The following is a 23,663-nucleotide window of genomic DNA, read 5'->3' as shown; positions in this document are numbered from 1 at the left end:
GGTGGGATAAAAAGTATAGAGTTTCAAAGTTAGACAAGTTAAAACCTGGTCAAATGGTTATGTAAAAGCTCCTACTGATGTAGGTTCAAGAGGCATAGTTTTGAGAAAGGATAAATCCCCGGAAAGTTACTGGGTCAATGTAGGCATGAGTGAAAAACGCAGAAATAGAAAACATTTGTTTTTGTTGAATTCTGATGACGAGAACACATCGTCTGACTCTTCTGAGGAAAATTGTCTTTCCTTGGATAGCTACTCCTCAAAAGAGGGCAACTCTGAAATAGTAAAAAATGCCAACGGTTTATCTGAAAGTCAGGAGAACATGATCCCTGATTTAGAGATCCTTGAACAAGGGGAGGAAACTCCTGGTGTGGCTGAGCACGTTTAGGAAACTCCTGGCATCAGTGAACATGAGGAGGAAACCTCTGTTGTTGAGAATAGACTCGTTCCAGGAAATAGTAATGATTTGCCTAGAAGAAATTCTAGAAGTAAATCTGTGCCTCTTGGTAGAGAACCTGTTGTCACTAGCTCAGGTCGAGTTAGTAAACCACCTAAGAAATATGGTATGGAATATTATAAATGACCTTGTTTATAGTTTCAGATTGATATCAGACCAATCTTACTTCTCTATCACTTATGAAGAGTGCTGGCGATTCGCCGGTGGTGGTGCCGAGAGCGGCCGTGCAGGTAGAGGCAGGGGTGGAGGTGTGAAGGTGACGAGGGATTCAGAAGGTAACACAGTGTTTAGTAAGCAGAAGGGGAGTGAGTCGGGTAAGAACGAGAGCGAAGGTAAGAAAGAAGTGTACGGTAAGCCAGGTAACATTAAGTGTGTTGTCTGCAAAAGCTTTAGAGACCACTATGCTGCTCAGTTTCCTGGATTTATTTGTTATAATTGTAAAGATCAAGGACATTTTGCGGTAGATTGCAAGAAGACATTGTGTAGATTTTGTGGGAAGTTAGACCATGGACTTGAAGGATGTACTCTTGGTGGGTCTTCCTATAGAGATATTGCAGCGGGTATTAAGCGTAGGGTAGAGGAGAGTAACAATAGGGGACCGGATTCTAAGTTGAAAAAGCCTAGTTCGAGTTTACCCTTTGTTGCTAAGATGGATAGTTTTGTAGAAGAGATGGAGTCGGAGTCTGTTTCGATCGAGGCTGCCATCAAGCAGAGGAAAGCTATGCTCTTGCATAGGAGGAGACAAGTAGAGGAGCAGTACAAGCGCGCATGGTCTGCTATAGAGAAGGACGAGAGAGAGTTGGAGGAGGAAATTGAGAGTGAGAAGGAGTATAGAGAGGCTCTGTTGCACTTGGCTGCTGTAAAGCAAAAGAGGGCTCAGAGGACGGGTGCAAGGAGCGCGAGTTCCGTAACGACTACTAGAAAGGAGAGTAAGGTTGAGGAATCCAAAGAGGAGATTCAACCTGAAACCTCCGTTGTGAGAGTAGTCCCTAGCAGAGATGCTAGTTGTGAGGAGAGTAAGGTTGAGGAACCCAAAGAGGAGGTCCAACCTGAAAGCTCCGAAAAGAGTGGCAATGACGACCAGCTTGCTGGTTCTGAGCCAAAAGTTCATAGTGGCAACGACGACCAGCTTGCTGGTTCTGAGCCAAAAGTTCAGAGTGGCAATGACGACCAGCTTGCTGGTTCTGAGCCAAAAGTTCAGAGTGGCAATGATGACCAGCTTGCTGGTTCTGAGCCAAAAGTTTCAGATAACCTGGTGGCAATGGAGGAGGAACATGAGAAGGCCGATTGGTATGGGGATACTGCCAGTATGGAGGAAGGTGATTTGCTAAATGGAGATGAGGTAGATTGAGATGGATTGGGGTGCGATTAAAACTGTTAAATTTGCGATAACTGATGACTGAAGGAAAGACGAGTAAGTAAACAGAATATTGGGTGAGTAGAGAGATATTTATCTCATCTTCGAAACGGTAGCCTAACTATGATTTGAAGCTTTTGTGATTATCTAACCTGCTTGGCTTGATAACCCTGCTTCATTGAATTTAACGCTCCTCTTGAGAGATTTTTTGTTCTGCTAATAGTGGTTGCACTTGGGTCAATTTGAGTGTATTGGAATTAGAGTTCGTATTTGGATTTTAGATTAAGCGGTGTAGTCTTGAAAAAAAGGGCATGTTATATATTCATACTGTAACACGTTCAGGAATAAAGAACCACAGGCTAAATATACTACTAGAAGTTATAGCTACTGGAAGCTACGGCTTAGACGGCTATTTGGCTACGGCTTAGACGTCTAGGAGACACGTGACCCCCATCGCTATATAGTGACTGGAGACCAAGCTGACGGCCTCTTGTGATCAGGAGTTCACGGTGAGTGCTTTATCGTTAGCATAAAATACGCAAACATAATCTTTAACGTTGGGCGTTAATGTTACAAGGCGAAATAAAAAATGAGCTATTTATAAATAAAATGTGTTTACCAAATTGGAATTTATTTAATTCAACTTACTTCAAACGTGACAAATATACTACCTAATTAAATTCTTCAACACCAGCCAGTTCGTATACCAAAACTGCTTAAAATTTATGCACCTCATTAGCTACATGAGATTGAATAATTTAGATAAAGTGCCTAACATAAAAGACATTCGATCAGTAATTCATAATATTTACGGGTTAAATGGACTAAATCTGTCCGATAAAATAGACTTGAAACCAAATCTAGAGTAGTACGTACATATTTTATCAAAATATGTACATGTACGTACTACTCTAGATTTCGTTTTAAGTCTATTTTAGCGAACAGTTCTAATTGCAAATCGCTATCATTTCTTCGCGACACCCCTAAGCACTTTCTTTTTGCTGTTCTCGACCAAGGTCACGGTTAACACGCCTTCAACCTTTCGTCTAAATTGTACGCTTTGACTGCCTTTTTATTTAGTTCTTCGCAAACCTCATACTTTTACTAACCTTCTGTGATTGAAAATTTAATGGTATTTATTTTGGAACTGGCAATGAAATTAGATTTGTTGCAAACCTCATTAAACAAAAGGGGGCTATTTGTGTAAGTAAATGAAGTCGAGTATTACGCAAAGGGTAATATCGGGGGAATATCTTGAACTGGGCTGCTCTACATCCTATTTAATAAAACTTGTAGTTGTAAAAATTTAAAGTAGTATCATCCTGTATTTTATTCAAACAAAAGGAGAATAGTCTGGCGACAAATTTGTGCAATCGCCTATTGTTAATGTATATTGTTGTATGGAAATACTCCGAAAACATGATAACAGCAGGAGTGCAGCCAAACCGCCGTACAAACATCGAAACGCCTAAGAGACATCAAAAGATCCCCTAATTGGAAATGTCAAAATTATAATACATCAATCTGGAAACTGATGAGTCAACACCGCCTATGGAAACCACCAAGGAATTTGGGAGTAATTATATCTATCCACCCATCACCAAGCACTACCAAAAATAACTGAACTTACCATCACCCTAAGCCAGTACTTTTCCATGACATGTTACGGTGCTGACGGAGACAATATTGCGTAATCCTAGCATCCAGCCACAATCTCAGCGCACCCCCTGTGACGTATCCAAAGACAGTGTTCCTTCCAATGGACTTACTCCTGCAACATAGTATATGATACGAACATTATATACCCGTCCTCAGGCTATCCTAAATGCCTATAAAAGCTTGTGTTTTTTAATAGCTCAGCCTCTTTGGCAGTGACACTTACAGACGTGTAAGACTGAGCTTTAAGGGCAGACGCAAGCTTGACGTTGGCGTAAGAGATTTATATACTACTTAGTTATTTCTCACTATTTGTTATCTTTCTCATATTCTAGAACTTTACTACTTGTACCCTAGGTTTTGGTTCATGAAATAAAGTGTTGCTATTTGCTAACAATCAACATCGGAGTTTAGCTAGTTGAGGCTTGCACTAAAAGATCTGGGTCAAGTCCCATAAATTGAACTCACACTTCAATCAATCATTGAACAAACCAGGCGGCTTGCCTACACTTAATCAACCATAGTAATATTAGTCTAGATTGGAGAAGAGCTAACAGTGATTAATCATTGATGTTATTGTGCTGTCAAGTAAGTCAAATACTTCGATAACACATATAACATTTTTGGTGGAGGTGCCTTATCGGTCATCAACCTTTCACATAGCTAAGTGGGTAATCCCTGAACGCTTAAATCTTTCGTAATATTATTCATAGCGCTTACCATAGAACTGACATCTTCATCTTCATTCATATCTGGTTGCTTAAGCTATTTACAATACCTAATTTGATCGCTATATTCTACTGGGCAGGTAGATATTCACATATCTATTGTGGGACTCATTAAAAAGTCTATGTTAGCTGAGATCTAGTGACTTATCTAGGTGTACCGTTTAGCTAAAGCATAACCACATAGCTAGGCAAATAATCCCCTGACGCCTAGACCTTTCGTAATTCATACTTTCATAACGCGTAATTGCAGCCTATATTGGGATTGATCACCCACTTGCATACTACTTATAGGCTTGAGGATCCTAATCTATTTTAAGAAAATCTGAGGTCAGATTTACATTTGCCTAGGAGAAAACAATTATTTCATAATTTCTGACTGTTTCGGTTTGCAGGGAAATTATACATAAACAATTTAATAGCCGCGTGCCTTCACTTTACATTGCCATAGTGTCCATAATTTCTGACTGTTTCGGTTTGCAGGGAAATTACAATTACATAGCCGCGTGCCTTTCATAATTTCTGACTGTTTCGGTTTGCAGGGAAATTACAATTTTATAGCCGCGTGCCTTACTATAGTGTCTATAACTTTTGACTGTTTCGGTTTGCAGGAAAGTTATACATACATAGTTCACAGCTGAGCACTGTTATCACTATACTATATGCTTTCTGACTGTTTCGCTCCAGGGCAAACATAGATCAGAACTTGATACACGTACAAATTCACAAATTTCTTAGGACACTCACTACCTTGATCTACCTTTCTGACTGTTTCGGTTTGCAGGGAAAGCATAGATCTATTTATACATTGGCAACTTCTTATGTACGTGCAATTCTGCAGATTCATCCAGTCACACGCTCACACTCATTCTATTAGTGACTGTAGATACACGGAGCTCTAGGTTATTACACCTAACATTTACATACGTATAAGGCCTAATAATAATAATACACCAGTTATAAAACAAGTTACATCAGCTTGACTCATAGACAAGCACACTAATATAGGAAACTTAAACGAGTATAAACTTTCAATTAGATACTAATATAGTGCACAGACTACACATAACTCTAGACATATCTCAGACAAGATACTGAACTGACAACTGCTAACCTATAACAGCGACTGACTGCATTTATATGCTAATTCCACTAATCCTGTATATATTATTACGCTGTTTACTGATATATAAACGTTACAGACTCATACTTGCGGTTGAACTTCAACCATTTGGAAAACAACCCTCCCTATATAGAATAACTTTCTCGTTGACAGACATAATAGACTACCTAGTCTTTGTCACTTATTCAATAATCGTCTTAACATAATTACAATTTAAAAAAAAAAATATATATATATATACATATATATTCTGTCAACTATATACATATAGCAGTGCCTATATATAATTTAGAGCACGTTACTCGTAGGTTGCATGTTAACTAAGTTTGTTATAGCAGACCAGAACCTACACAGCCTAGTCACACACCCAGGAGCCAAACCAGCAGTGACAAAAGAATATCCAAAAGGAGCAGCCAAAGCCGGCATTGAGCTACTCCCATAAACCGGATGGACTGACCCAAGGCACAACAACCCGACTACGAGATGGTAAAAAAGAGAGTTAAGAAAACAACTTCTATGGTAAGGAGAGCACTGAGAAACCGAATCATCGTTGAGGACCAGAGTCCACGTGGTGAACAACTCAGCCCGGAAGATGTTGAAGCCCAGGAACAAAGCCCACAAGGTGAAAAACCAACCGTGGACGACTCCGGAAGCTACACAGGACCTGGTGTAGCACCGAGAACATCAAATGGAGATCTACTCTTCCCACCCAGATTTGGACCACCCATCATCAGCGTAGTGCCAAACGTCGATAACATAGAGCCATTCAAGGAAGGAGATAACTTCGAAGATTACCTTGATCAATGGGAAATACTGATGGCTCAATACAACTACGACAACAGACGACTAGCACAAGCCCTACCTGCTAAACTTGTTGGACCAGCGTGGGAGACCTACAGAAATGTTATAAAGCTGAACCCTAATTGCGCGAGGAGCTACAGCTCCTTAAAGAAGGAATTGATATCGGCTTTCCGAATCGACCAACCACTCCGAGAGAAGAACCTATGGAACATCAGCCAAGGGAAGAAGTCGATTAACGACTTTTACTCTGAGATTGTAGCTGCAGGCCGATCAGTTTTTAAAGATTTACCGGAGGTGAACCGTGATCAAGTTATAAAATCCGCATTCATTGGAGGCCTAAAGGAGAGCTATCAGAGATCGATTCTGAGGCATGAGAATATTACTTTACAAGAAGCTCTAAAAGAAGCAAGAAACCTGGAAGCTATAGATAAAGCAGTGACAAGAAACAAGACGATGAGTGTTAATCAAGTAGACACTGACCCCCTCGCACCATTGACACGACAAGTACAAGGACTGACCATGCTAGTGAACGATCAAGCAAGAAGAATAAAAGAAAACGAAACGAGATTTCCAAGAAGAGAGGCGACATCAAGGAACTACAGAGTAGAAGATTTTGAATATTACGAATAGCCACAGTTCTCACCTACACAAATGGAACAAAATTTTGGACTAAAACGGATTCTTTTTTTCAAGAATTAACTCCACTCGGACTACGATTAAATAGACCAAGACTAGACGAAATTTCACGATAAATTTTTTTAAACAACACGACACATATACCGGACATTTGACAAGGCTAAAGGAAGAAGTAAGAAAATATTCACGAAAAGAAGAGTACATCATTCATCAACACGACTAACCATCCCATACCAATCATTTCTAGACAGCATAACTAGGAAGACTTTAACTCACCACATCAGAAATAACAGCGATCAGAATAAGAAACAACAGAGAAAGTAATGACATGCTTCAGATGGCATGCTTATCATTAGCTCGCTGTCTAAGAGTGCTTACGGAATGCGAAAGTCAAACATCAAATAGACACCACGTGCAGTCAAGCGATACCGAAGATCCTATCATTGAAACTAGCCAGCCAAACTAACAGCTCAAGACGATATACAAGCTCCGCCCATCCTCCAAATTCAACAGCTACGCAAGTTCCACAAGCAACTACCAGACAAGATCAAATATTATCCATTTGCAGTGCGCCTATAATCAACCCGAAACCTGAACCAACAGACCATGACAGTAACGTAAGTATGAGCTAAATTATTGCCTCTACGCTTGCCACACTGGTATTTGCCTAGTAGCACTTGCTATGACAATTATTCATGCTCTAACGCTACTAGTAACTGTCCATTTATCACTAGTAACTTGTCATAATGCTCACCACATGCTAACATCTATATTTCCTTGACAGGTACAGCGTGCCGTATTGTTTTATCAATAGTAACTGATTGATTACCTAATTTGATTAAACACACCACGATTCATTCAACCTTGAGATGGGAGCTAAATTTAGCCAATAACAAAAAAAAAATACAACAATTATTGGCGTGTCTTACTCATGTAACAAAAATTGACTTTTGAATTTTTAGGATAGACTTTGTTGTGAAATAGACACGGCACATACCAGAAAACGAACTCGTTTAAAACTGTTAACTTTTATTGTGACTTTCTATTTTTTAGGATAAGACAGGTTAGTGATGAAAGCAGATGCTTGGACAATTTTTCTTTCTATAGGTAGCTCCAGCAGTGGAAAGTGAAAATGTCTTACACACAACTGAGTCATGCATGTTATAACATTTATTTTGTGATTTTAGAATTCTAAAAATACACGCCAGTTTTTGCTATAATGTTATGTGAAGTTTCTATTTCAAGATTTAGTTTCTTTCCTGACCATAAGACCAATGACTACCCGCCACATACAACCACCCATACATACCGACATACGGGAGGACCCGTTTACTTTGCCAAGGGAGACGCAATACAAAACCAGGACAATAATACGCGACACCGAAAGGACAATTGACACTCACCTGGACCACATGGCAAACTAACAACCATATACTTCTACTACTAACCTAAATCTTATTGCTTTGAGAAAAATCAAAAAAAAAAAACTTTTATTTCCACTTTCAACATCTTTATGTTTTGGATTTTATTCATGGTTTTGGTTTTACGAATTCTTATATAATTTTTTTTTAACTCGGGTACATGGGTTTTAAATATCTTTATTCTAACCACAACTTTATAACTTCATTTCATTTTATATATTCTGTTTATTTTACTACCGTTATGCCAACAGCAACGTTACCACGAAATACGACATGAGGACATATCGTTCTTTAACAACGGGAGAAATGTTGTATGGAAATACTCCGAAAACATGATAACAGCAGGAGTGCAGCCAAACCGCCGTACAAACATCGAAACGCCTAAGAGACATCAAAAGATCCCCTAATTGGAAATGTCAAAATTATAATACATCAATCTGGAAACTGATGAGTCAACACCGCCTATGGAAACCACCAAGGAATTTGGGAGTAATTATATCTATCCACCCATCACCAAGCACTACCAAAAATAACTGAACTTACCATCACCCTAAGCCAGTACTTTTCCATGACATGTTACGGTGCTGACGGAGACAATATTGCGTAATCCTAGCATCCAGCCACAATCTCAGCGCACCCCCTGTGACGTATCCAAAGACAGTGTTCCTTCCAATGGACTTACTCCTGCAACATAGTATATGATACGAACATTATATACCCGTCCTCAGGCTATCCTAAATGCCTATAAAAGCTTGTGTTTTTTAATAGCTCAGCCTCTTTGGCAGTGACACTTACAGACGTGTAAGACTGAGCTTTAAGGGCAGACGCAAGCTTGACGTTGGCGTAAGAGATTTATATACTACTTAGTTATTTCTCACTATTTGTTATCTTTCTCATATTCTAGAACTTTACTACTTGTACCCTAGGTTTTGGTTCATGAAATAAAGTGTTGCTATTTGCTAACAATCAACATCGGAGTTTAGCTAGTTGAGGCTTGCACTAAAAGATCTGGGTCAAGTCCCATAAATTGAACTCACACTTCAATCAATCATTGAACAAACCAGGCGGCTTGCCTACACTTAATCAACCATAGTAATATTAGTCTAGATTGGAGAAGAGCTAACAGTGATTAATCATTGATGTTATTGTGCTGTCAAGTAAGTCAAATACTTCGATAACACATATAACAATATTAACAAAATGTCAACCAACACGGTTTTAGAAAAGGGTTTTTGCACACTCAAATTGTGACTTTTCTAAATGGCCTGTAGCAGTCTCGAGACAACGAAACAACTGTACATACCGCTATCTTAGAATTCTCAAATCGTTTTATATAATAGATCAAGACAAATTAATATTTGAGCGACAATCTCAATACGACATAAATCCTAAGCTTTAGCTGTGGGTACAATATTATCTGTCCAAAAGGTTGTGGTGAATGGTTGACTTTCAGAAATGTTGCTAGTTACATTTGGAGTTCATCAAGCTTCTTTCTATGTGCAGCGTTGTTTATCCTATACATAAATCACATAGTTAATAGGATTAAGCATTAAAAAATCAGGCTTTATGCCGATGATGTCTTTCTTTAATGTGATGTTAAGTCAAACCGGGACTGCATAAAATTTCAGGATGACATTAATACAGGGCAGATAAATGTGAGATGCAGTTAAATCCTGTAAAATTACTTGTTTCAGCGTTTGGACAAAATATGCTTGCAATAACAAAAACAATAAACAGGGAAACAATAAAACAATAAAGTATTAAGGTGTGAATATCGGTAGAGATATTAAATGGGATGTGCATATTGAAACAGTGTGTTAAAAAGCAACTAGGATGTTTGGATTGATAGATCTTATACTATTTCAAGCTCCCCCAAAGTGAAGTATGTAGCATACCTCTTCTCGTGTAGGGTGTTGCTGGAATATGCAATGAAAACTTGGGATTCACCCAGGGTAAAGCACACAAATATGCTTAATCATGCTGATTCCCAGTGATTAGTTGTGTGGTAGTGAAGAGCAGCTTGACATTTGCTACGTGTGCTTTAAGCTTACCTGCGTGACCTTGCATTACGACAACGCAACTATTACACTTTGCCTTCAAACCTTTGCCTTCTGCTGTTTGAGTGAAAAACTGCCAAATGGGATTCTTTTTTTGCGAGGCATGTTGGAAATTTAAGGCACTGCTTTTTTTCAAACACAAAAACTTGATGAACTGAATTCTGACAATCCAAATATGTTGGCTTGAACCCACTAAATGAAATATTAGTTTGCAAACAGGTTTTTTTGGCTGGTTTAAACCGCTTGGTTTTTGCCGAGGCAACCCTGCCAAATAGCTAACATTTTTTTTGCTTACTGACTGCCTATTCTTGCCAATGCCATAATTTTTTAATAGACTTTTCAGAGCCATTTAGGTATGACAAGAATGATTGTACATGGCTTCTTTACAAGTTATGATAATTTTTATTATGTCATAAGATGTCTCAGATTGCTGTCATAGGTTTGGTAACTTACGACTTTTTTAGGTTGAAAATTTCATCTTCGAAGAACTACTAATGCTACATACACTTGATGTAAGCTCTCTAAAGATAACAGATGCAGAAGTTAAAGATAACCTTGTCAAAGTTTTTTGAAAATGTCTTGGATTCTAGTTCTCTGGTGAGTATCTGATAAAAAGTTTAATCTAGCAATTATCTTCTCTTGATATTAAATGGTGTAAGGCATTCAACATGCATCACTGTCAAAATTTCATAGTTTAAATGCATTAGCTAAATAATGTTCCAGTTCAGAACTAGAATAAGGTGAACCTTTTACACGTCTTGGAAGCGGACTGCAACATGTAATCTGGAACCAAAATTGCTTATAATATATTTGGTAAAACTTAAGTTGTCTAGTATACATTTGAGCACACAGTGCAGCTAATGAGATATTAGTAAAGTACAATTATACCTTGACTTTCAAACGTTTCTGATATCATCCAAATAGGATTTCCACCAGAAAATTCGAGATCCTTCACACCTTAAACTTTGACAAAAATGTCACCTTTGGATCGAACCAAAAGCTGAATGAACCTGAATACCTTTAGTATTCAACCTCTATTGTGAGCAGTTGTAATTGTGATTCGTGTCGAAAAAACATTTTTAGATGGGCCATTTTAGACGCACAATCTTTGATACAATGCTTACCTATATCCTTTATTAACGTTTCTACAATTTTTTCTGATTATTATGTTACCTCTTACCATAGCATGGATTATGTTGCTACCTTAATTGTTTTGATGTTACGATTGGCAAAAATAGAATGTTTCTGTTGTGCTGTTTTATGTCACACACTCCTTCATTGAATGTGTTATATCTGCAACCTGAGCATAGGCGAGCTTTCGCTACTTTAAAGTTTATATAAAAATTGCTAAAACGAAATGAAGGGAATGTTGATGTATTGTTTATGATCTTATATAGGAAATTTTTTCTTAAAATAAATGGCAGTCTGTTTCTATATTTTTTATTTATGGTAAACAGTTGACAAGACTTTGAGTAAACGAGGGTGAGGTATGACCGGCTACAGATACAGCAGTATGGTACATTCCACAATCTGTTCTAGTCTATTAATATATTTTCATGAGATGATCATTGTATTTCACATATGACCAGCTTTCTTATTACATGCGTACAGTTTATATAGTTTAAATCATAAAAATTGTTTGAAAAAGCTATTTTCTAGATTTGTAATGGTTTAAAATTATTTCACATTGGTTATATTGGGAATGTAGTTTTCAATTTAAATAACTGGATTTTGAACAAATCACTTTTTAAACAGCCTTTTGGAAAGGATTACAGTAAAAATCTGAAGTTTTACTGTATGTCTCCTGCCACTTGTAAAACTACATCCGTAGACCATAATATAATAGTCTTTTAATAACGCCCTTACGCTATTTTGTTTAGCATGTGGATAAAAAGATACAAAAAACCATATTAGTAATTGATACTCACCTAGTACTGTATATTAGTATTTTATGTGTTGCTTGTACTATTCACATGAAGCTTGGTTTGGACGTGGGCATATTTATTATTTATATTGAGGATACATTGACACCTCGAGGATATTTCTTTAAGCCAATCATTATTTCTGATATATCCATAATTTTAATCACTAGAATGATGTTTTCAAAGAAATGCTCACACTACAGTCTGATCATCACTACAGTCTGATCATCACTACAGTCTGATCATCACTACAGTCTGATCATCACTACAGTCTGATCATCACTACAGTCTGATCATCACTACAGTCTGATCATCACTACAGTCTGATCATCACTACAGTCTGATCATCACTACAGTCTGATCATCACTACAGTCTGATCATCACTACAGTCTGATCATCACTACAGTCTGATCATCACTACAGTGATCAGCGTAATGCAAGTTTTATCTCTTACAGTTATAAACTTTAGGAGATAAAACTTGCCTTTAAACTTACAAGGTCTTGCAATAGTGTCAAATTGAAACCTGGCGTAATACGTCTAACTTTGTGGTGTATTTAAAGGTTTCCATTTCTTATATTATTTCTAATTAGCTGAAATGGCTGTTTATATTATTATTATTATTGTATCAATTATATTATTTGATAAGATTTTAATGGGAGGAACAGACTTTGCTAATCTTCAACCTTGCAGCTTAAATTTGATGGAACTGAATAATTTAGGAATGACAATCCTGTCATGTGTTGGCAATACAATGTATTATGACTAACAAGTGCATAACAGCGTAGTAAACTAATTTTTTCTCTAAATTCCTGTAGTTTCATGTGAAAATCTTTACAAATCTATAGGTTAATATAGCGTTTGTCTTATTCATACACATAAACTTTGTTGGCCATGATATAAGTTCAGCCTGTTGAACTTATATCATGGGTATTAGGTTATTGCTTGTTAGTTTATGGTAAGCAACACTTATAGTGCTTGACACGAGGAGGCAACTACCTGTATTTTATGCTGAAAAGCTTGGAATGAGTTTGTTTACACGGACTTTGTGTCATAATTCATTCTCCTTTTCAGTTGCAAGAAGACGCAAACAAATCCAAATCAGCCAATCAGAGAGGGCGTTTGCTGGAACAGGTATCATATTAAGTAGTTTTAATACTTGCCATTCATTTTGATATATATTTAATATTACACAAAATGAGATGTATCACTAGTAAGTGTGGTTTATGAATAATTCGGTATATAATTATTTCTAGTGATTTATAATGCCTGACTATTTCAAAAACTACAAACATTGTATATGTATGGAGTTAAATTAGCTTAGATTTTAGACAAGTGAATCCTATTCTTCATAGTTGTCATTTGCTCACGAAAGTTTGCATTTGGCTGGTTCTTGTATTGAAACTAAAGGTTCACCATTGTAAGCAAATACATAAGTTATATGTTTTTGTGAAAAGATTTTGTTAATGTCTGAGTAGTAGTAGATGGAGTTATCTTCACCAACAAAACATGATAGGGCAACTCCTATAATACACTATATCGAGTACACAGACTACAATAAAGTGTTTCTAATGTTAACAATTCGACAGAGGGTCAAAAAGAGAATGTAGTTTATGCAGTTGTTTATGTAGTCACATCTACTACACGAAAACTTATATTGTTATAAACTTATATCTGTTATACTTATGATATCAGAATCTAAGATCCTTGAAGCTGCACTCCATACTAAACAGGTGTATGTGAGTTGGGAGTACTAACTTATTACTTATAATAGTAGATATAGCATATATTATATATATTTTATATGATTAATATTATATAATATATATTATATCACGAGTATAGTTGTAGAATCGAATTGATGGCCTTTTAAAAAAAATCAACATTGGTGACAATTTCTAGTGATTCAACACTGTCATATACCTTCACTAGAGCTCACTATTGAAAAGTATATACGCAGTGACATGATGCGGAGTAGTCAGGTGTTATGTCACTACTTTGTGCTGTTAATGGTACACTCTACATTTAGCATATACCATTTGCAGATTAGGAGGCCAAATCCATACTATAGCGATATCAAGATATTTGATGCACAAGAGGGTGTTGAGTGTATCTTGGTGATAGACAATCGCAGGTAAATATTTTGTTTGTTTGTTTTATTTCATTGAAAATAATTACATGGCAGCGAGAAACAGAACAAAAATTGTGCAATGAGGACCCACATGCTCATTAGGATAGCTAGTAATGCCGCTGGGCCCTGGTTACCAGTTAGTTGATTTATTTAGATGGTAAAAACGTACACATTCACTATTCGAGTAAATCAATGGGGTGTTGCTTGATGTCTGATTTGAAGCAATTGCAGTATTTGAATATTGCAATTGCTTCAAAAATCAATAAAGTGTGTTGAATCAATGAAATGCTATGTTTTCACCTTACGGTTACTTGGACTCCTTCACTCAACAGAACCTTCCTATGTGAGGGGCTCTAGTTCAGCTGCCAGGTGGGCATTTTTCTCGTTGTTTGTTTTGTTTTCTGTGAAAAGCATAGATATAGTAGGTTTACTGTATCTATGGTTTATTGTTTACTGTATCTATGGTTTATGGCTTACTATATCTATGGTTTATGGTTTACTATATCTATGGTTTATGGTTTACTATATTTATGGTTTATGGTTTACTGTATCTATGGTTTATTGTTTACTATATCTATGGTTTATGGTTTACTATATCTATGGTTTATGGTTTACTATATCTATGGTTTATGGTTTACTGTATCTATGGTTTATGGTTTACTATATCTATGGTTTATTGTTTACTATATCTACGGTTTATGGTTTACTATATCTATGGTTTATGGTTTACTATATCTATGGTTTATGGTTTACTGTATCTATGGTTTATGGTTTACTATATCTATGGTTGATGGTTTACTATATCTATGGTTTATGGTTTACTGTATCTATGGTTTATGGTTTACTATATTTATGGTTTATGGTTTACTGTATCTATGGTTTATTGTTTACTATATCTATGGTTTATGGTTTACTATATCTATGGTTTATGGTTTACTATATCTATGGTTTATTGTTTACTGTATCTATGGTTTATGGCTTACTATATCTATGGTTTATGGTTTACTATATCTATGGTTTATGGTTTACTATATTTAATGTTTATGGTTTACTGTATCTATGGTTTATTGTTTACTATATCTATGGTTTATGGTTTACTATATCTATGGTTTATGGTTTACTATATCTATGGTTTATGGTTTACTGTATCTATGGTTTATGGTTTACTATATCTATGGTTTATTGTTTACTATATCTACGGTTTATGGTTTACTATATCTATGGTTTATGGTTTACTATATCTATGGTTTATGGTTTACTGTATCTATGGTTTATGGTTTACTATATCTATGGTTGATGGTTTACTATATCTATGGTTTATGGTTTACTGTATCTATGGTTTATGGTTTACTATATCTATGGTTTATGGTTTACTATATTTATGGTTTATGGTTTACTATATCTATGGTTTATGGTTTACTATATCTATGGTTTATGGTTTACTGTATCTATGGTTTATGGTTTACTATATCTATGGTTGATGGTTTACTATATCTATGGTTTATGGTTTACTGTATCTATGGTTTATGGTTTACTATATCTATGGTTTATGGTTTACTATATTTATGGTTTATGGTTTACTGTATCTATGGTTTATTGTTTACTATATCTATGGTTTATTGTTTACTATATCTATGGTTTATGGTTTACTATATCTATGGTTTATGGTATACTGTATCTATGGTTTATGGTTTACTATATCTATGGTTTATGGTTTACTATATCTATGGTTTATGGTTTACTGTATCTATGGTTTATGGTTTACTATATCTATGGTTGATGGTTTACTATATCTATGGTTTATGGTTTACTGTATCTATGGTTTATGGTTTACTATATCTATGGTTTATGGTTTACTATATTTATGGTTTATGGTTTACTATATCTATGGTTTATGGTTTACTATATCTATGGTTTATGGTTTACTATATCTATGGTTTATGGTTTACTATATCTATGGTTTATGGTTTACTGTATCTATGGTTTATGGTTTACTCTATCTATGGTTTATGGTTTACTGTATCTATGGTTTATGGTTTACTATATCTATGGTTTATGGTTTACTATATCTATGGTTTTCTATATCTATGGTTTATGGTTTACTATATCTATGGTTTATGGTTTACTATATCTATGGTTTATGGTTTACTGTATCTATGGTTTATGGTTTACTATATCTATGGTTTATGGTTTACTGTATCTATGGTTTATGGTTTACTATATCTATGGTTTATGGTTTACTATATCTATGGGTTATTGTTAACTGTATCTATGGTTTATGGTTTACTATATCTATGGTTTATGGTTTACTATATCTATGGTTTATGGTTTACTATATCTATGGTTTATGGTTTACTATATTTACGGTTTATGGTTTACTGTATCTATGGTTTATGGTTTACTATATCTATGGTTTATGGTTTACTATATCTATGGTTTATGGTTTACTATATCTATGGTTTATTGTTTACTATATCTATGGTTTATGGTTTACTATATCTATGGTTTATTGTTTACTATATCTATGGTTTATGGTTTACTATATCTATGGTTTATGGTTTACTGTATCTATGGTTTATGGTTTACTATATCTATGGTTTATGGTTTACTATATCTATGGGTTATTGTTTACTGTATCTATGGTTTATGGTTTACTATATCTATGGTTTATGGTTTACTATATCTATGGTTTATGGTTTACTATATCTATGGTTTATGGTTTACTATATTTACGGTTTATGGTTTACTGTATCTATGGTTTATGGTTTACTATATCTATGGTTTATGGTTTACTATATCTATGGTTTATGGTTTACTATATCTATGGTTTATGGTTTACTATATCTATGGTTTATTGTTTACTATATCTATGGTTTATGGTTTACTATATCTACGGTTTATGGTTTACTATATCTACGGTTTATGGTTTACTATATCTATGGTTTATGGTTTACTGTATCTACGGTTTATGGTTTACTATATCTATGGTTTATGGTTTACTATATCTATAGTAAACAGTATCATAGGCTGTGTTGTACAGTGTTGTATTAATGTACTTAATACACAAAATCTTGTTTCTAGAATCTGTTAGGTTTAAACAAAGCAATGCTTCTCTTTGCACTTGTTTGATTATCAATATGAAAACTCTGGGATGTACTTTGGGATTGGTTTTCTAGAACATTCTTTATGGCTTATCTTTATTGTTCATCATTCCTTATTGTCTACTGCCTTCAGTGTATAAATTTTGTTCCATATCTGAGGGGCAAGAGGTTGGTATGCTGTTAAAAACTTCCTGCCACTGTTTGTAGTCGATCTTGTGTCAGCAATATCAGAAAGTTTGCATACGCATCATTTTGCCACTTACCCTGATGCCAAGGCAAGCCTCCTTGATCATTGATACACATGTAAATTACTACATGGTGTTTATATTAAAATAATTAGTATACTTACCAGTCTCATGTGCTATGAGAGATCATCATGAGTAATCAATATGTGCGTAATTATCCCATGAAGTGGTTAGGTGACTGAGTGGGGTAGTGGTAGCATGCTCGCTTTTTAATCTTGTGCCTGGGGTTTGATTTTTGTGTGAGGTGATCTTTTTTATAATGCTTTTAGTGTGGTGTCGGATAGACAGATATTATTATAGTAAAGATTGTGTAAAAAATGGTTAAACATCATCATAGTTATCACTGCTCATGTAGCATGATCACTACTAGCGGTTAGAGGATCACACTAGGAGTCAGTTAGATAAGTTATTCTGATATAATCTCTATGAGTTGTTCAAAATGTTTGACTGATTATTTGTGTGACTACTATGCGATGAAAGGGAAATTGAATATTCATACAAATTTAATTATTGAATCTCTCAAGGTACTAAACACCATTTATTATATCAATATTTACAAAGGTTGCTACTAATAATGCATGGCTTTACTGTGTAGTATTTTCACAAATGGTTAGCCATCGGTCGGCTTTTTTCTAATTGTAGGCTTGCTGCAGGACTTTTATCTGGAAAAGTGGTTGTTTGGGATATTCTGGTATGTAATTGCATTAAGGCTGATATCTTGTATGTTTACAGTTAACCCTTTGACCAGGTATAAGCCCCCCAAAAACAACCGAAATTCATGTAATTTATTTTCGAAAATTCAATAAAATCGATATTTTATGAACATGCATAGCTCAAATCTTAAATTTATCTCTATGAACAAAATTTTTTGTACATATACATTCATTCACATATCTACTACTCAAAAAAAATTACAACCATGTGCAATTGTCCCTGTATGAAATGCTTGGAAGCATTTTTTTCGGTAGAGTCAAACGCTATAACGTAGCCGTGCGAGCCACCATAACGATCATTTTCTCTGCATATTCCAAGCATATTAAAAGTCCAAAAAGTTTACATCACTTCTTTCATTTGAATTATTTTTATTCTGATCAGACAAAAAATCACTAACGATCACAGGATAAAATAATCTTTTATTTTACCGCCTCTCAGATAATCGTTTCATATTGTAAATCATCGATTGATATCTTGTTGATGATATTTAAAACTTACTAGTGCTCATATCCTTTGTTTAACGTTACTAGGCGACAGCTTTATAAACATCTACCGAAATAGACATAAATCTCGTTTCCCCACGCAACCGGTAAACGACATTCTGGTCGTTTCCCCAGCCAAAGGGTTAAGAAAGCTTTAGTTATGGGTAATTTAAAGATATCATATGTGAACATTGTAGGCTGGAAAGGAGTTAGCCATCCTCTACAACCATCAAGTTTCTATAAGTTTATTAAAATCTATTAATTTCCCTGGGCAGTGCACCAAACTGATCAGCATTGATAAAGATGGTCTCATTACCATATCCTTTATTTACCTCTAACTTATGTTTTACTTTTGTTGACCATATTTCCCTTTAAATACCCTCCCTTCCCTTTAATTACTCTCCCTTCCCTTTAAATACCCTCCCTTCCCTTTAAATATCCTTCCTTCCCTTTAAATACCCTCCCTTCCCTTTAAATACTTTCCCTTCCCTTTAAATACCCTCCCTTCTCTTTAAATACCCTCTCTTCCCTTTAAATACCCTTCCTTCCCTTTAAATACCCTTCCTTCCCTTTAAATACCCTTCCTTTCCCTTTAAATACCCTTCCTTCCCTTTAAATACCCTTCCTTTCCCTTTATATACCTTTCCTTCCCTTTAAATACCCGCCCTTCCCTTTAAATACCTTCCCTACCCTTTAAATACCTTCTCTTTAAATACCCTTCCTTCCCTTTAAATACCCTCCCTTCCCTTTAAATACCCTTCCTTCCCTTTAAATACCCTCCCTTCTCTTTAAATACCCTTCCTTCCCTTTAAATACCCTTCTTTCCCTTTAAATACCCTTCCCTTTAAATACCATTCCTTCCCTTTAAATACCTTTCCTTCCCTTTAAATACCCTCCTTTCTCTTTAAATACCCTTCCTTCCCTTTAAATACCCTTCCTTCCCTTTAAATACCCTTCCTTCCCTTTAAATACCCTCCCTTTCCTTTAAATACCCTCCCTTCTCTTTATATTCCATTCCTTCTCTTTAAATACTCTTCCGTCCCTTTAAATACCCGCCCTTCCCTTTAAATACTTTTTGTTTCCTTTAAATACCCTCCCTTCCCTTTAAATACCCTTCCTTCCCTTTAAATACCCTCCCTTCCCTTTAAATACCCTTTCTTCCCTTTAAATACCCTTCTTTCCCTTTATATACTTTACCTTCTCTTTAAATACCCTTCCTTCCCTTTAAATACTTTTCGTTTCCTTTAAATACCCTCCCTTCCCTTTAAATACCCTCCCTTCCCTTTAAATACCCTTCTTTCCCTTTACATACCCTCCCTTCCCTTTAAATACCCTTCCTTCCTTTTAAATACTTTTCCTTCCCTTTAAATACCCTTCCTTCTCTTTAAATACCCTTCCTTCCCTTTAAATACTTTTCGTTTCCTTTAAATACCCTCCCTTCCCTTTAAATACCCTTCCTTCCCTTTAAATACCCTTCCTTCCCTTTAAATACTTTCCCTTCCCTTTAAATACCCTTCCTTCCCTTTAAATACCCTCCCTTCCCTTTAAATACCCTTCTTTCCCTTTACATACCCTCCCTTCCCTTTAAATACCCTTCCTTCCTTTTAAATACTTTTCCTTCCCTTTAAATACCCTTCCTTCCTTTTAAATACTTTTCCTTCCCTTTAAATACCCTTCCCTCTCTTTAAATACCCTTCCTTCCCTTTACATACTTTTCCTTCCCTTTAAATACCCTTCCTTCCCTTTACATACTTTCCCTTCCCTTTAAATACCCTCCCTTCCCTTTAAATACCCTTTCTTCCCTTTAAATACCCTTCTTTCCCTTTATATACTTTACCTTCTCTTTAAATACCCTTCCTTCCCTTTAAATACTTTTCGTTTCCTTTAAATACCCTCCCTTCCCTTTAAATACCCTCCCTTCCCTTTAAATACCTTTCTTTCCCTTTACATACCCTCCCTTCCCTTTAAATACCCTTCCTTCCTTTTAAATACTTTTCCTTCCCTTTAAATACCCTTCCTTCTCTTTAAATACCCTCCCTTTAAATACCCTCCCTTTCCTTTAAATACCCTTCCTTCCCTTTAAATACTTTCCCTTCCCTTTAAATACCCTTCCTTCCCTTTAAATACCCTCCCTTCCCTTTAAATACCCTTCTTTCCCTTTACATACCCTCCCTTCCCTTTAAATACCCTTCCTTCCTTTTAAATACTTTTCCTTCCCTTTAAATACCCTTCCTTCTCTTTAAATACCCTTCCTTCCCTTTAAATACTTTTTGTTTCCTTTAAATACCCTCCCTTCCCTTTAAATACCCTTCCTTCCCTTTAAATACCCTTCCTTCCCTTTAAATACTTTCCCTTCCCTTTAAATACCCTTCCTTCCCTTTAAATACCCTTCTTTCCCTTTACATACCCTCCCTTCCCTTTAAATACCCTTCCTTCCTTTTAAATACTTTTCCTTCCCTTTAAATACCCTTCCTTCTCTTTAAATACCCTTCCTTCCCTTTAAATACTTTCCCTTCCCTTTAAATACCCTTCCTTCCCTTTAAATACCCTCCCTTCCCTTTAAATACCCTTCTTTCCCTTTACATACCCTCCCTTCCCTTTAAATACCCTTCCTTCCTTTTAAATACTTTTCCTTCCCTTTAAATACCCTTCCTTCTCTTTAAATACCCTTCCTTCCCTTTAAATACTTTTCGTTTCCTTTAAATACCCTCCCTTCCCTTTAAATACCCTTCCTTCCCTTTAAATACCCTTCTTTCCCTTTACATACCCTCCCTTCCCTTTAAATACCCTTCCTTCCTTTTAAATACTTTCCCTTCCCTTTAAATACCCTTCCTTCCCTTTAAATACCCTCCCTTCCCTTTAAATACCCTTCTTTCCCTTTACATACCCTCCCTTCCCTTTAAATACCCTTCCTTCCCTTTAAATACCCTCCCTTCCCTTTAAATACCCTTCTTTCCCTTTACATACCCTCCCTTCCCTTTAAATACCCTTCCTTCCTTTTAAATACTTTTCCTTCCCTTTAAATACCCTTCCTTCTCTTTAAATACCCTTCCTTCCCTTTAAATACTTTTCGTTTCCTTTAAATACCCTCCCTTCCCTTTAAATACCCTTCCTTCCCTTTAAATACCCTTCCTTCCCTTTAAATACCCTCCCTTCTCTTTAAATACCCTTCCTTCCCTTTAAATACTTTTCGTTTCCTTTAAATACCCTCCCTTCCCTTTAAATACCCTTCCTTCCCTTTAAATACCCTTCCTTCCTTTTAAATACTTTTCCTTCCCTTTAAATACCCTCCCTTCCCTTTAAATACCCTTCCTTCCCTTTAAATACTTTTCGTTTCCTTTAAATACCCTCCCTTCCCTTTAAATACCCTTCCTTCCCTTTAAATACCCTTCCTTCCTTTTAAATACTTTTCCTTCCCTTTAAATACCCTCCCTTCTCTTTAAATACCCTTCCTTCCCTTTAAATACTTTTCGTTTCCTTTAAATACCCTCCCTTCCCTTTAAATACCCTTCCTTCCCTTTAAATACCCTTCCTTCCTTTTAAATACTTTTCCTTCCCTTTAAATACCCTTCCTTCTCTTTAAATACCCTTCCTTCCCTTTAAATACTTTCCCTTTCCTTTAAATACCCTCCCTTCCCTTTAAATACCCTTCTTTCCCTTTACATACCCTCCCTTCCCTTTAAATACCCTTCCTTCCTTTTAAATACTTTTCCTTCCCTTTAAATACCCTTCCTTCTCTTTAAATACCCTCCCTTCCCTTTAAATACTTTTCGTTTCCTTTAAATACCCTCCCTTCCCTTTAAATACCCTTCCTTCTCTTTAAATACCCTCCCTTCCCTTTAAATACCCTTTCTTCCCTTTAAATACCCTCCTTTCCCTTTATATACTTTTCCTTCTCTTTAAATACCCTTCCTTCCCTTTAAATACTTTCCCTTCCCTTTAAATACCCTCCCTTCCCTTTAAATACCCTCCCTTCCCTTTAAATACCCTTCTTTCCCTTTACATACCCTCCCTTCCCTTTAAATACCCTTCTTTCCTTTTAAATACTTTTCCTTCCCTTTAAATACCCTTCCCTCTCTTTAAATACCCTTCCTTCCCTTTAAATACCCTCCCTTCCCTTTAAATACTTTTCGTTTCCTTAAATACCCTCCCTTCCCTTTAAATACTTTTCCTTCTCTTTAAATACTCTTCCTTCCCTTTAAATACTTTTCGTTTCCTTTAAATACCCTCCCTTCCCTTTGAATACCCTCCCTTCCCTTTACCCTTGTATTCTTTGTGGCATCACCTTTACCCTTATATTCTCTGTGGCATCACCTTTAGCCTTGTATTCTCTGTGGCATCACCTTTAGCCTTTTATTCTCTGTGGCATCACCTTTACCCTTGTATTCTCTGTGGCATCGTCACCTTTACCCTGGTATTCTTTGTGACATCACCTTTAGCATTATATTCTCTGTGGCATCACCATTAGCCTTATATTCTCTGTGGCATCACCATTAGCCTTATATTCTCTGTGGCATCACCTTTACCCTTGTATTCTATGTGGCATCACCTTTACCCTTATATTCTCTGTGGCATCACCTTTACCCTTGTATTTTCTGTGGCATCATCTTTAGCCTTGTATTCTCTGTGGCATCACCTTTAGCCTTTTATTCTCTGTGACATCACCTTTACCCTTGTATTCTCTGTGGCATCACCTTTACCCTTGCATTCTCTGTGGCATCACATCTAGTAATCAACATCAACAACATTGGTTTGAAAATAGAAAATATTCGTCTAATACTCATGACATTATAACTTTCTGTATCCTTTGCTGTGGGACTCTCGTAATCTTTCTGTTTG

At 35.9% G+C, this 23,663-nt stretch overlaps 1 protein-coding gene across 1 annotated transcript; it reads left to right on the top strand.

Annotated features, from left to right (window-relative positions):
- The first annotated feature begins 10,717 nt into the window (after window positions 1-10,717).
- LOC137390488 (uncharacterized) lies at window positions 10,718-19,162 on the top strand. The gene is made up of 5 exons (XM_068076817.1): window positions 10,718-10,827; window positions 13,226-13,285; window positions 14,197-14,285; window positions 18,271-18,319; window positions 19,022-19,162. Exons 1-5 carry the CDS (start codon window positions 10,765-10,767, stop codon window positions 19,160-19,162), a joined length of 402 nt encoding a protein of 133 aa, XP_067932918.1. The 5' UTR covers window positions 10,718-10,764.
- Window positions 19,163-23,663: the final 4,501 nt, after the last annotated feature.

Source organism: Watersipora subatra, chromosome 3 (genome assembly GCF_963576615.1).
Source record: "Watersipora subatra chromosome 3, tzWatSuba1.1, whole genome shotgun sequence".
Classification (NCBI taxonomy): Eukaryota; Metazoa; Bryozoa; class Gymnolaemata; order Cheilostomatida; family Watersiporidae; genus Watersipora; species Watersipora subatra.
Note: the sequence above shows the minus strand (reverse complement) of the source record. Positions and strands in the feature narration are given on the sequence as shown.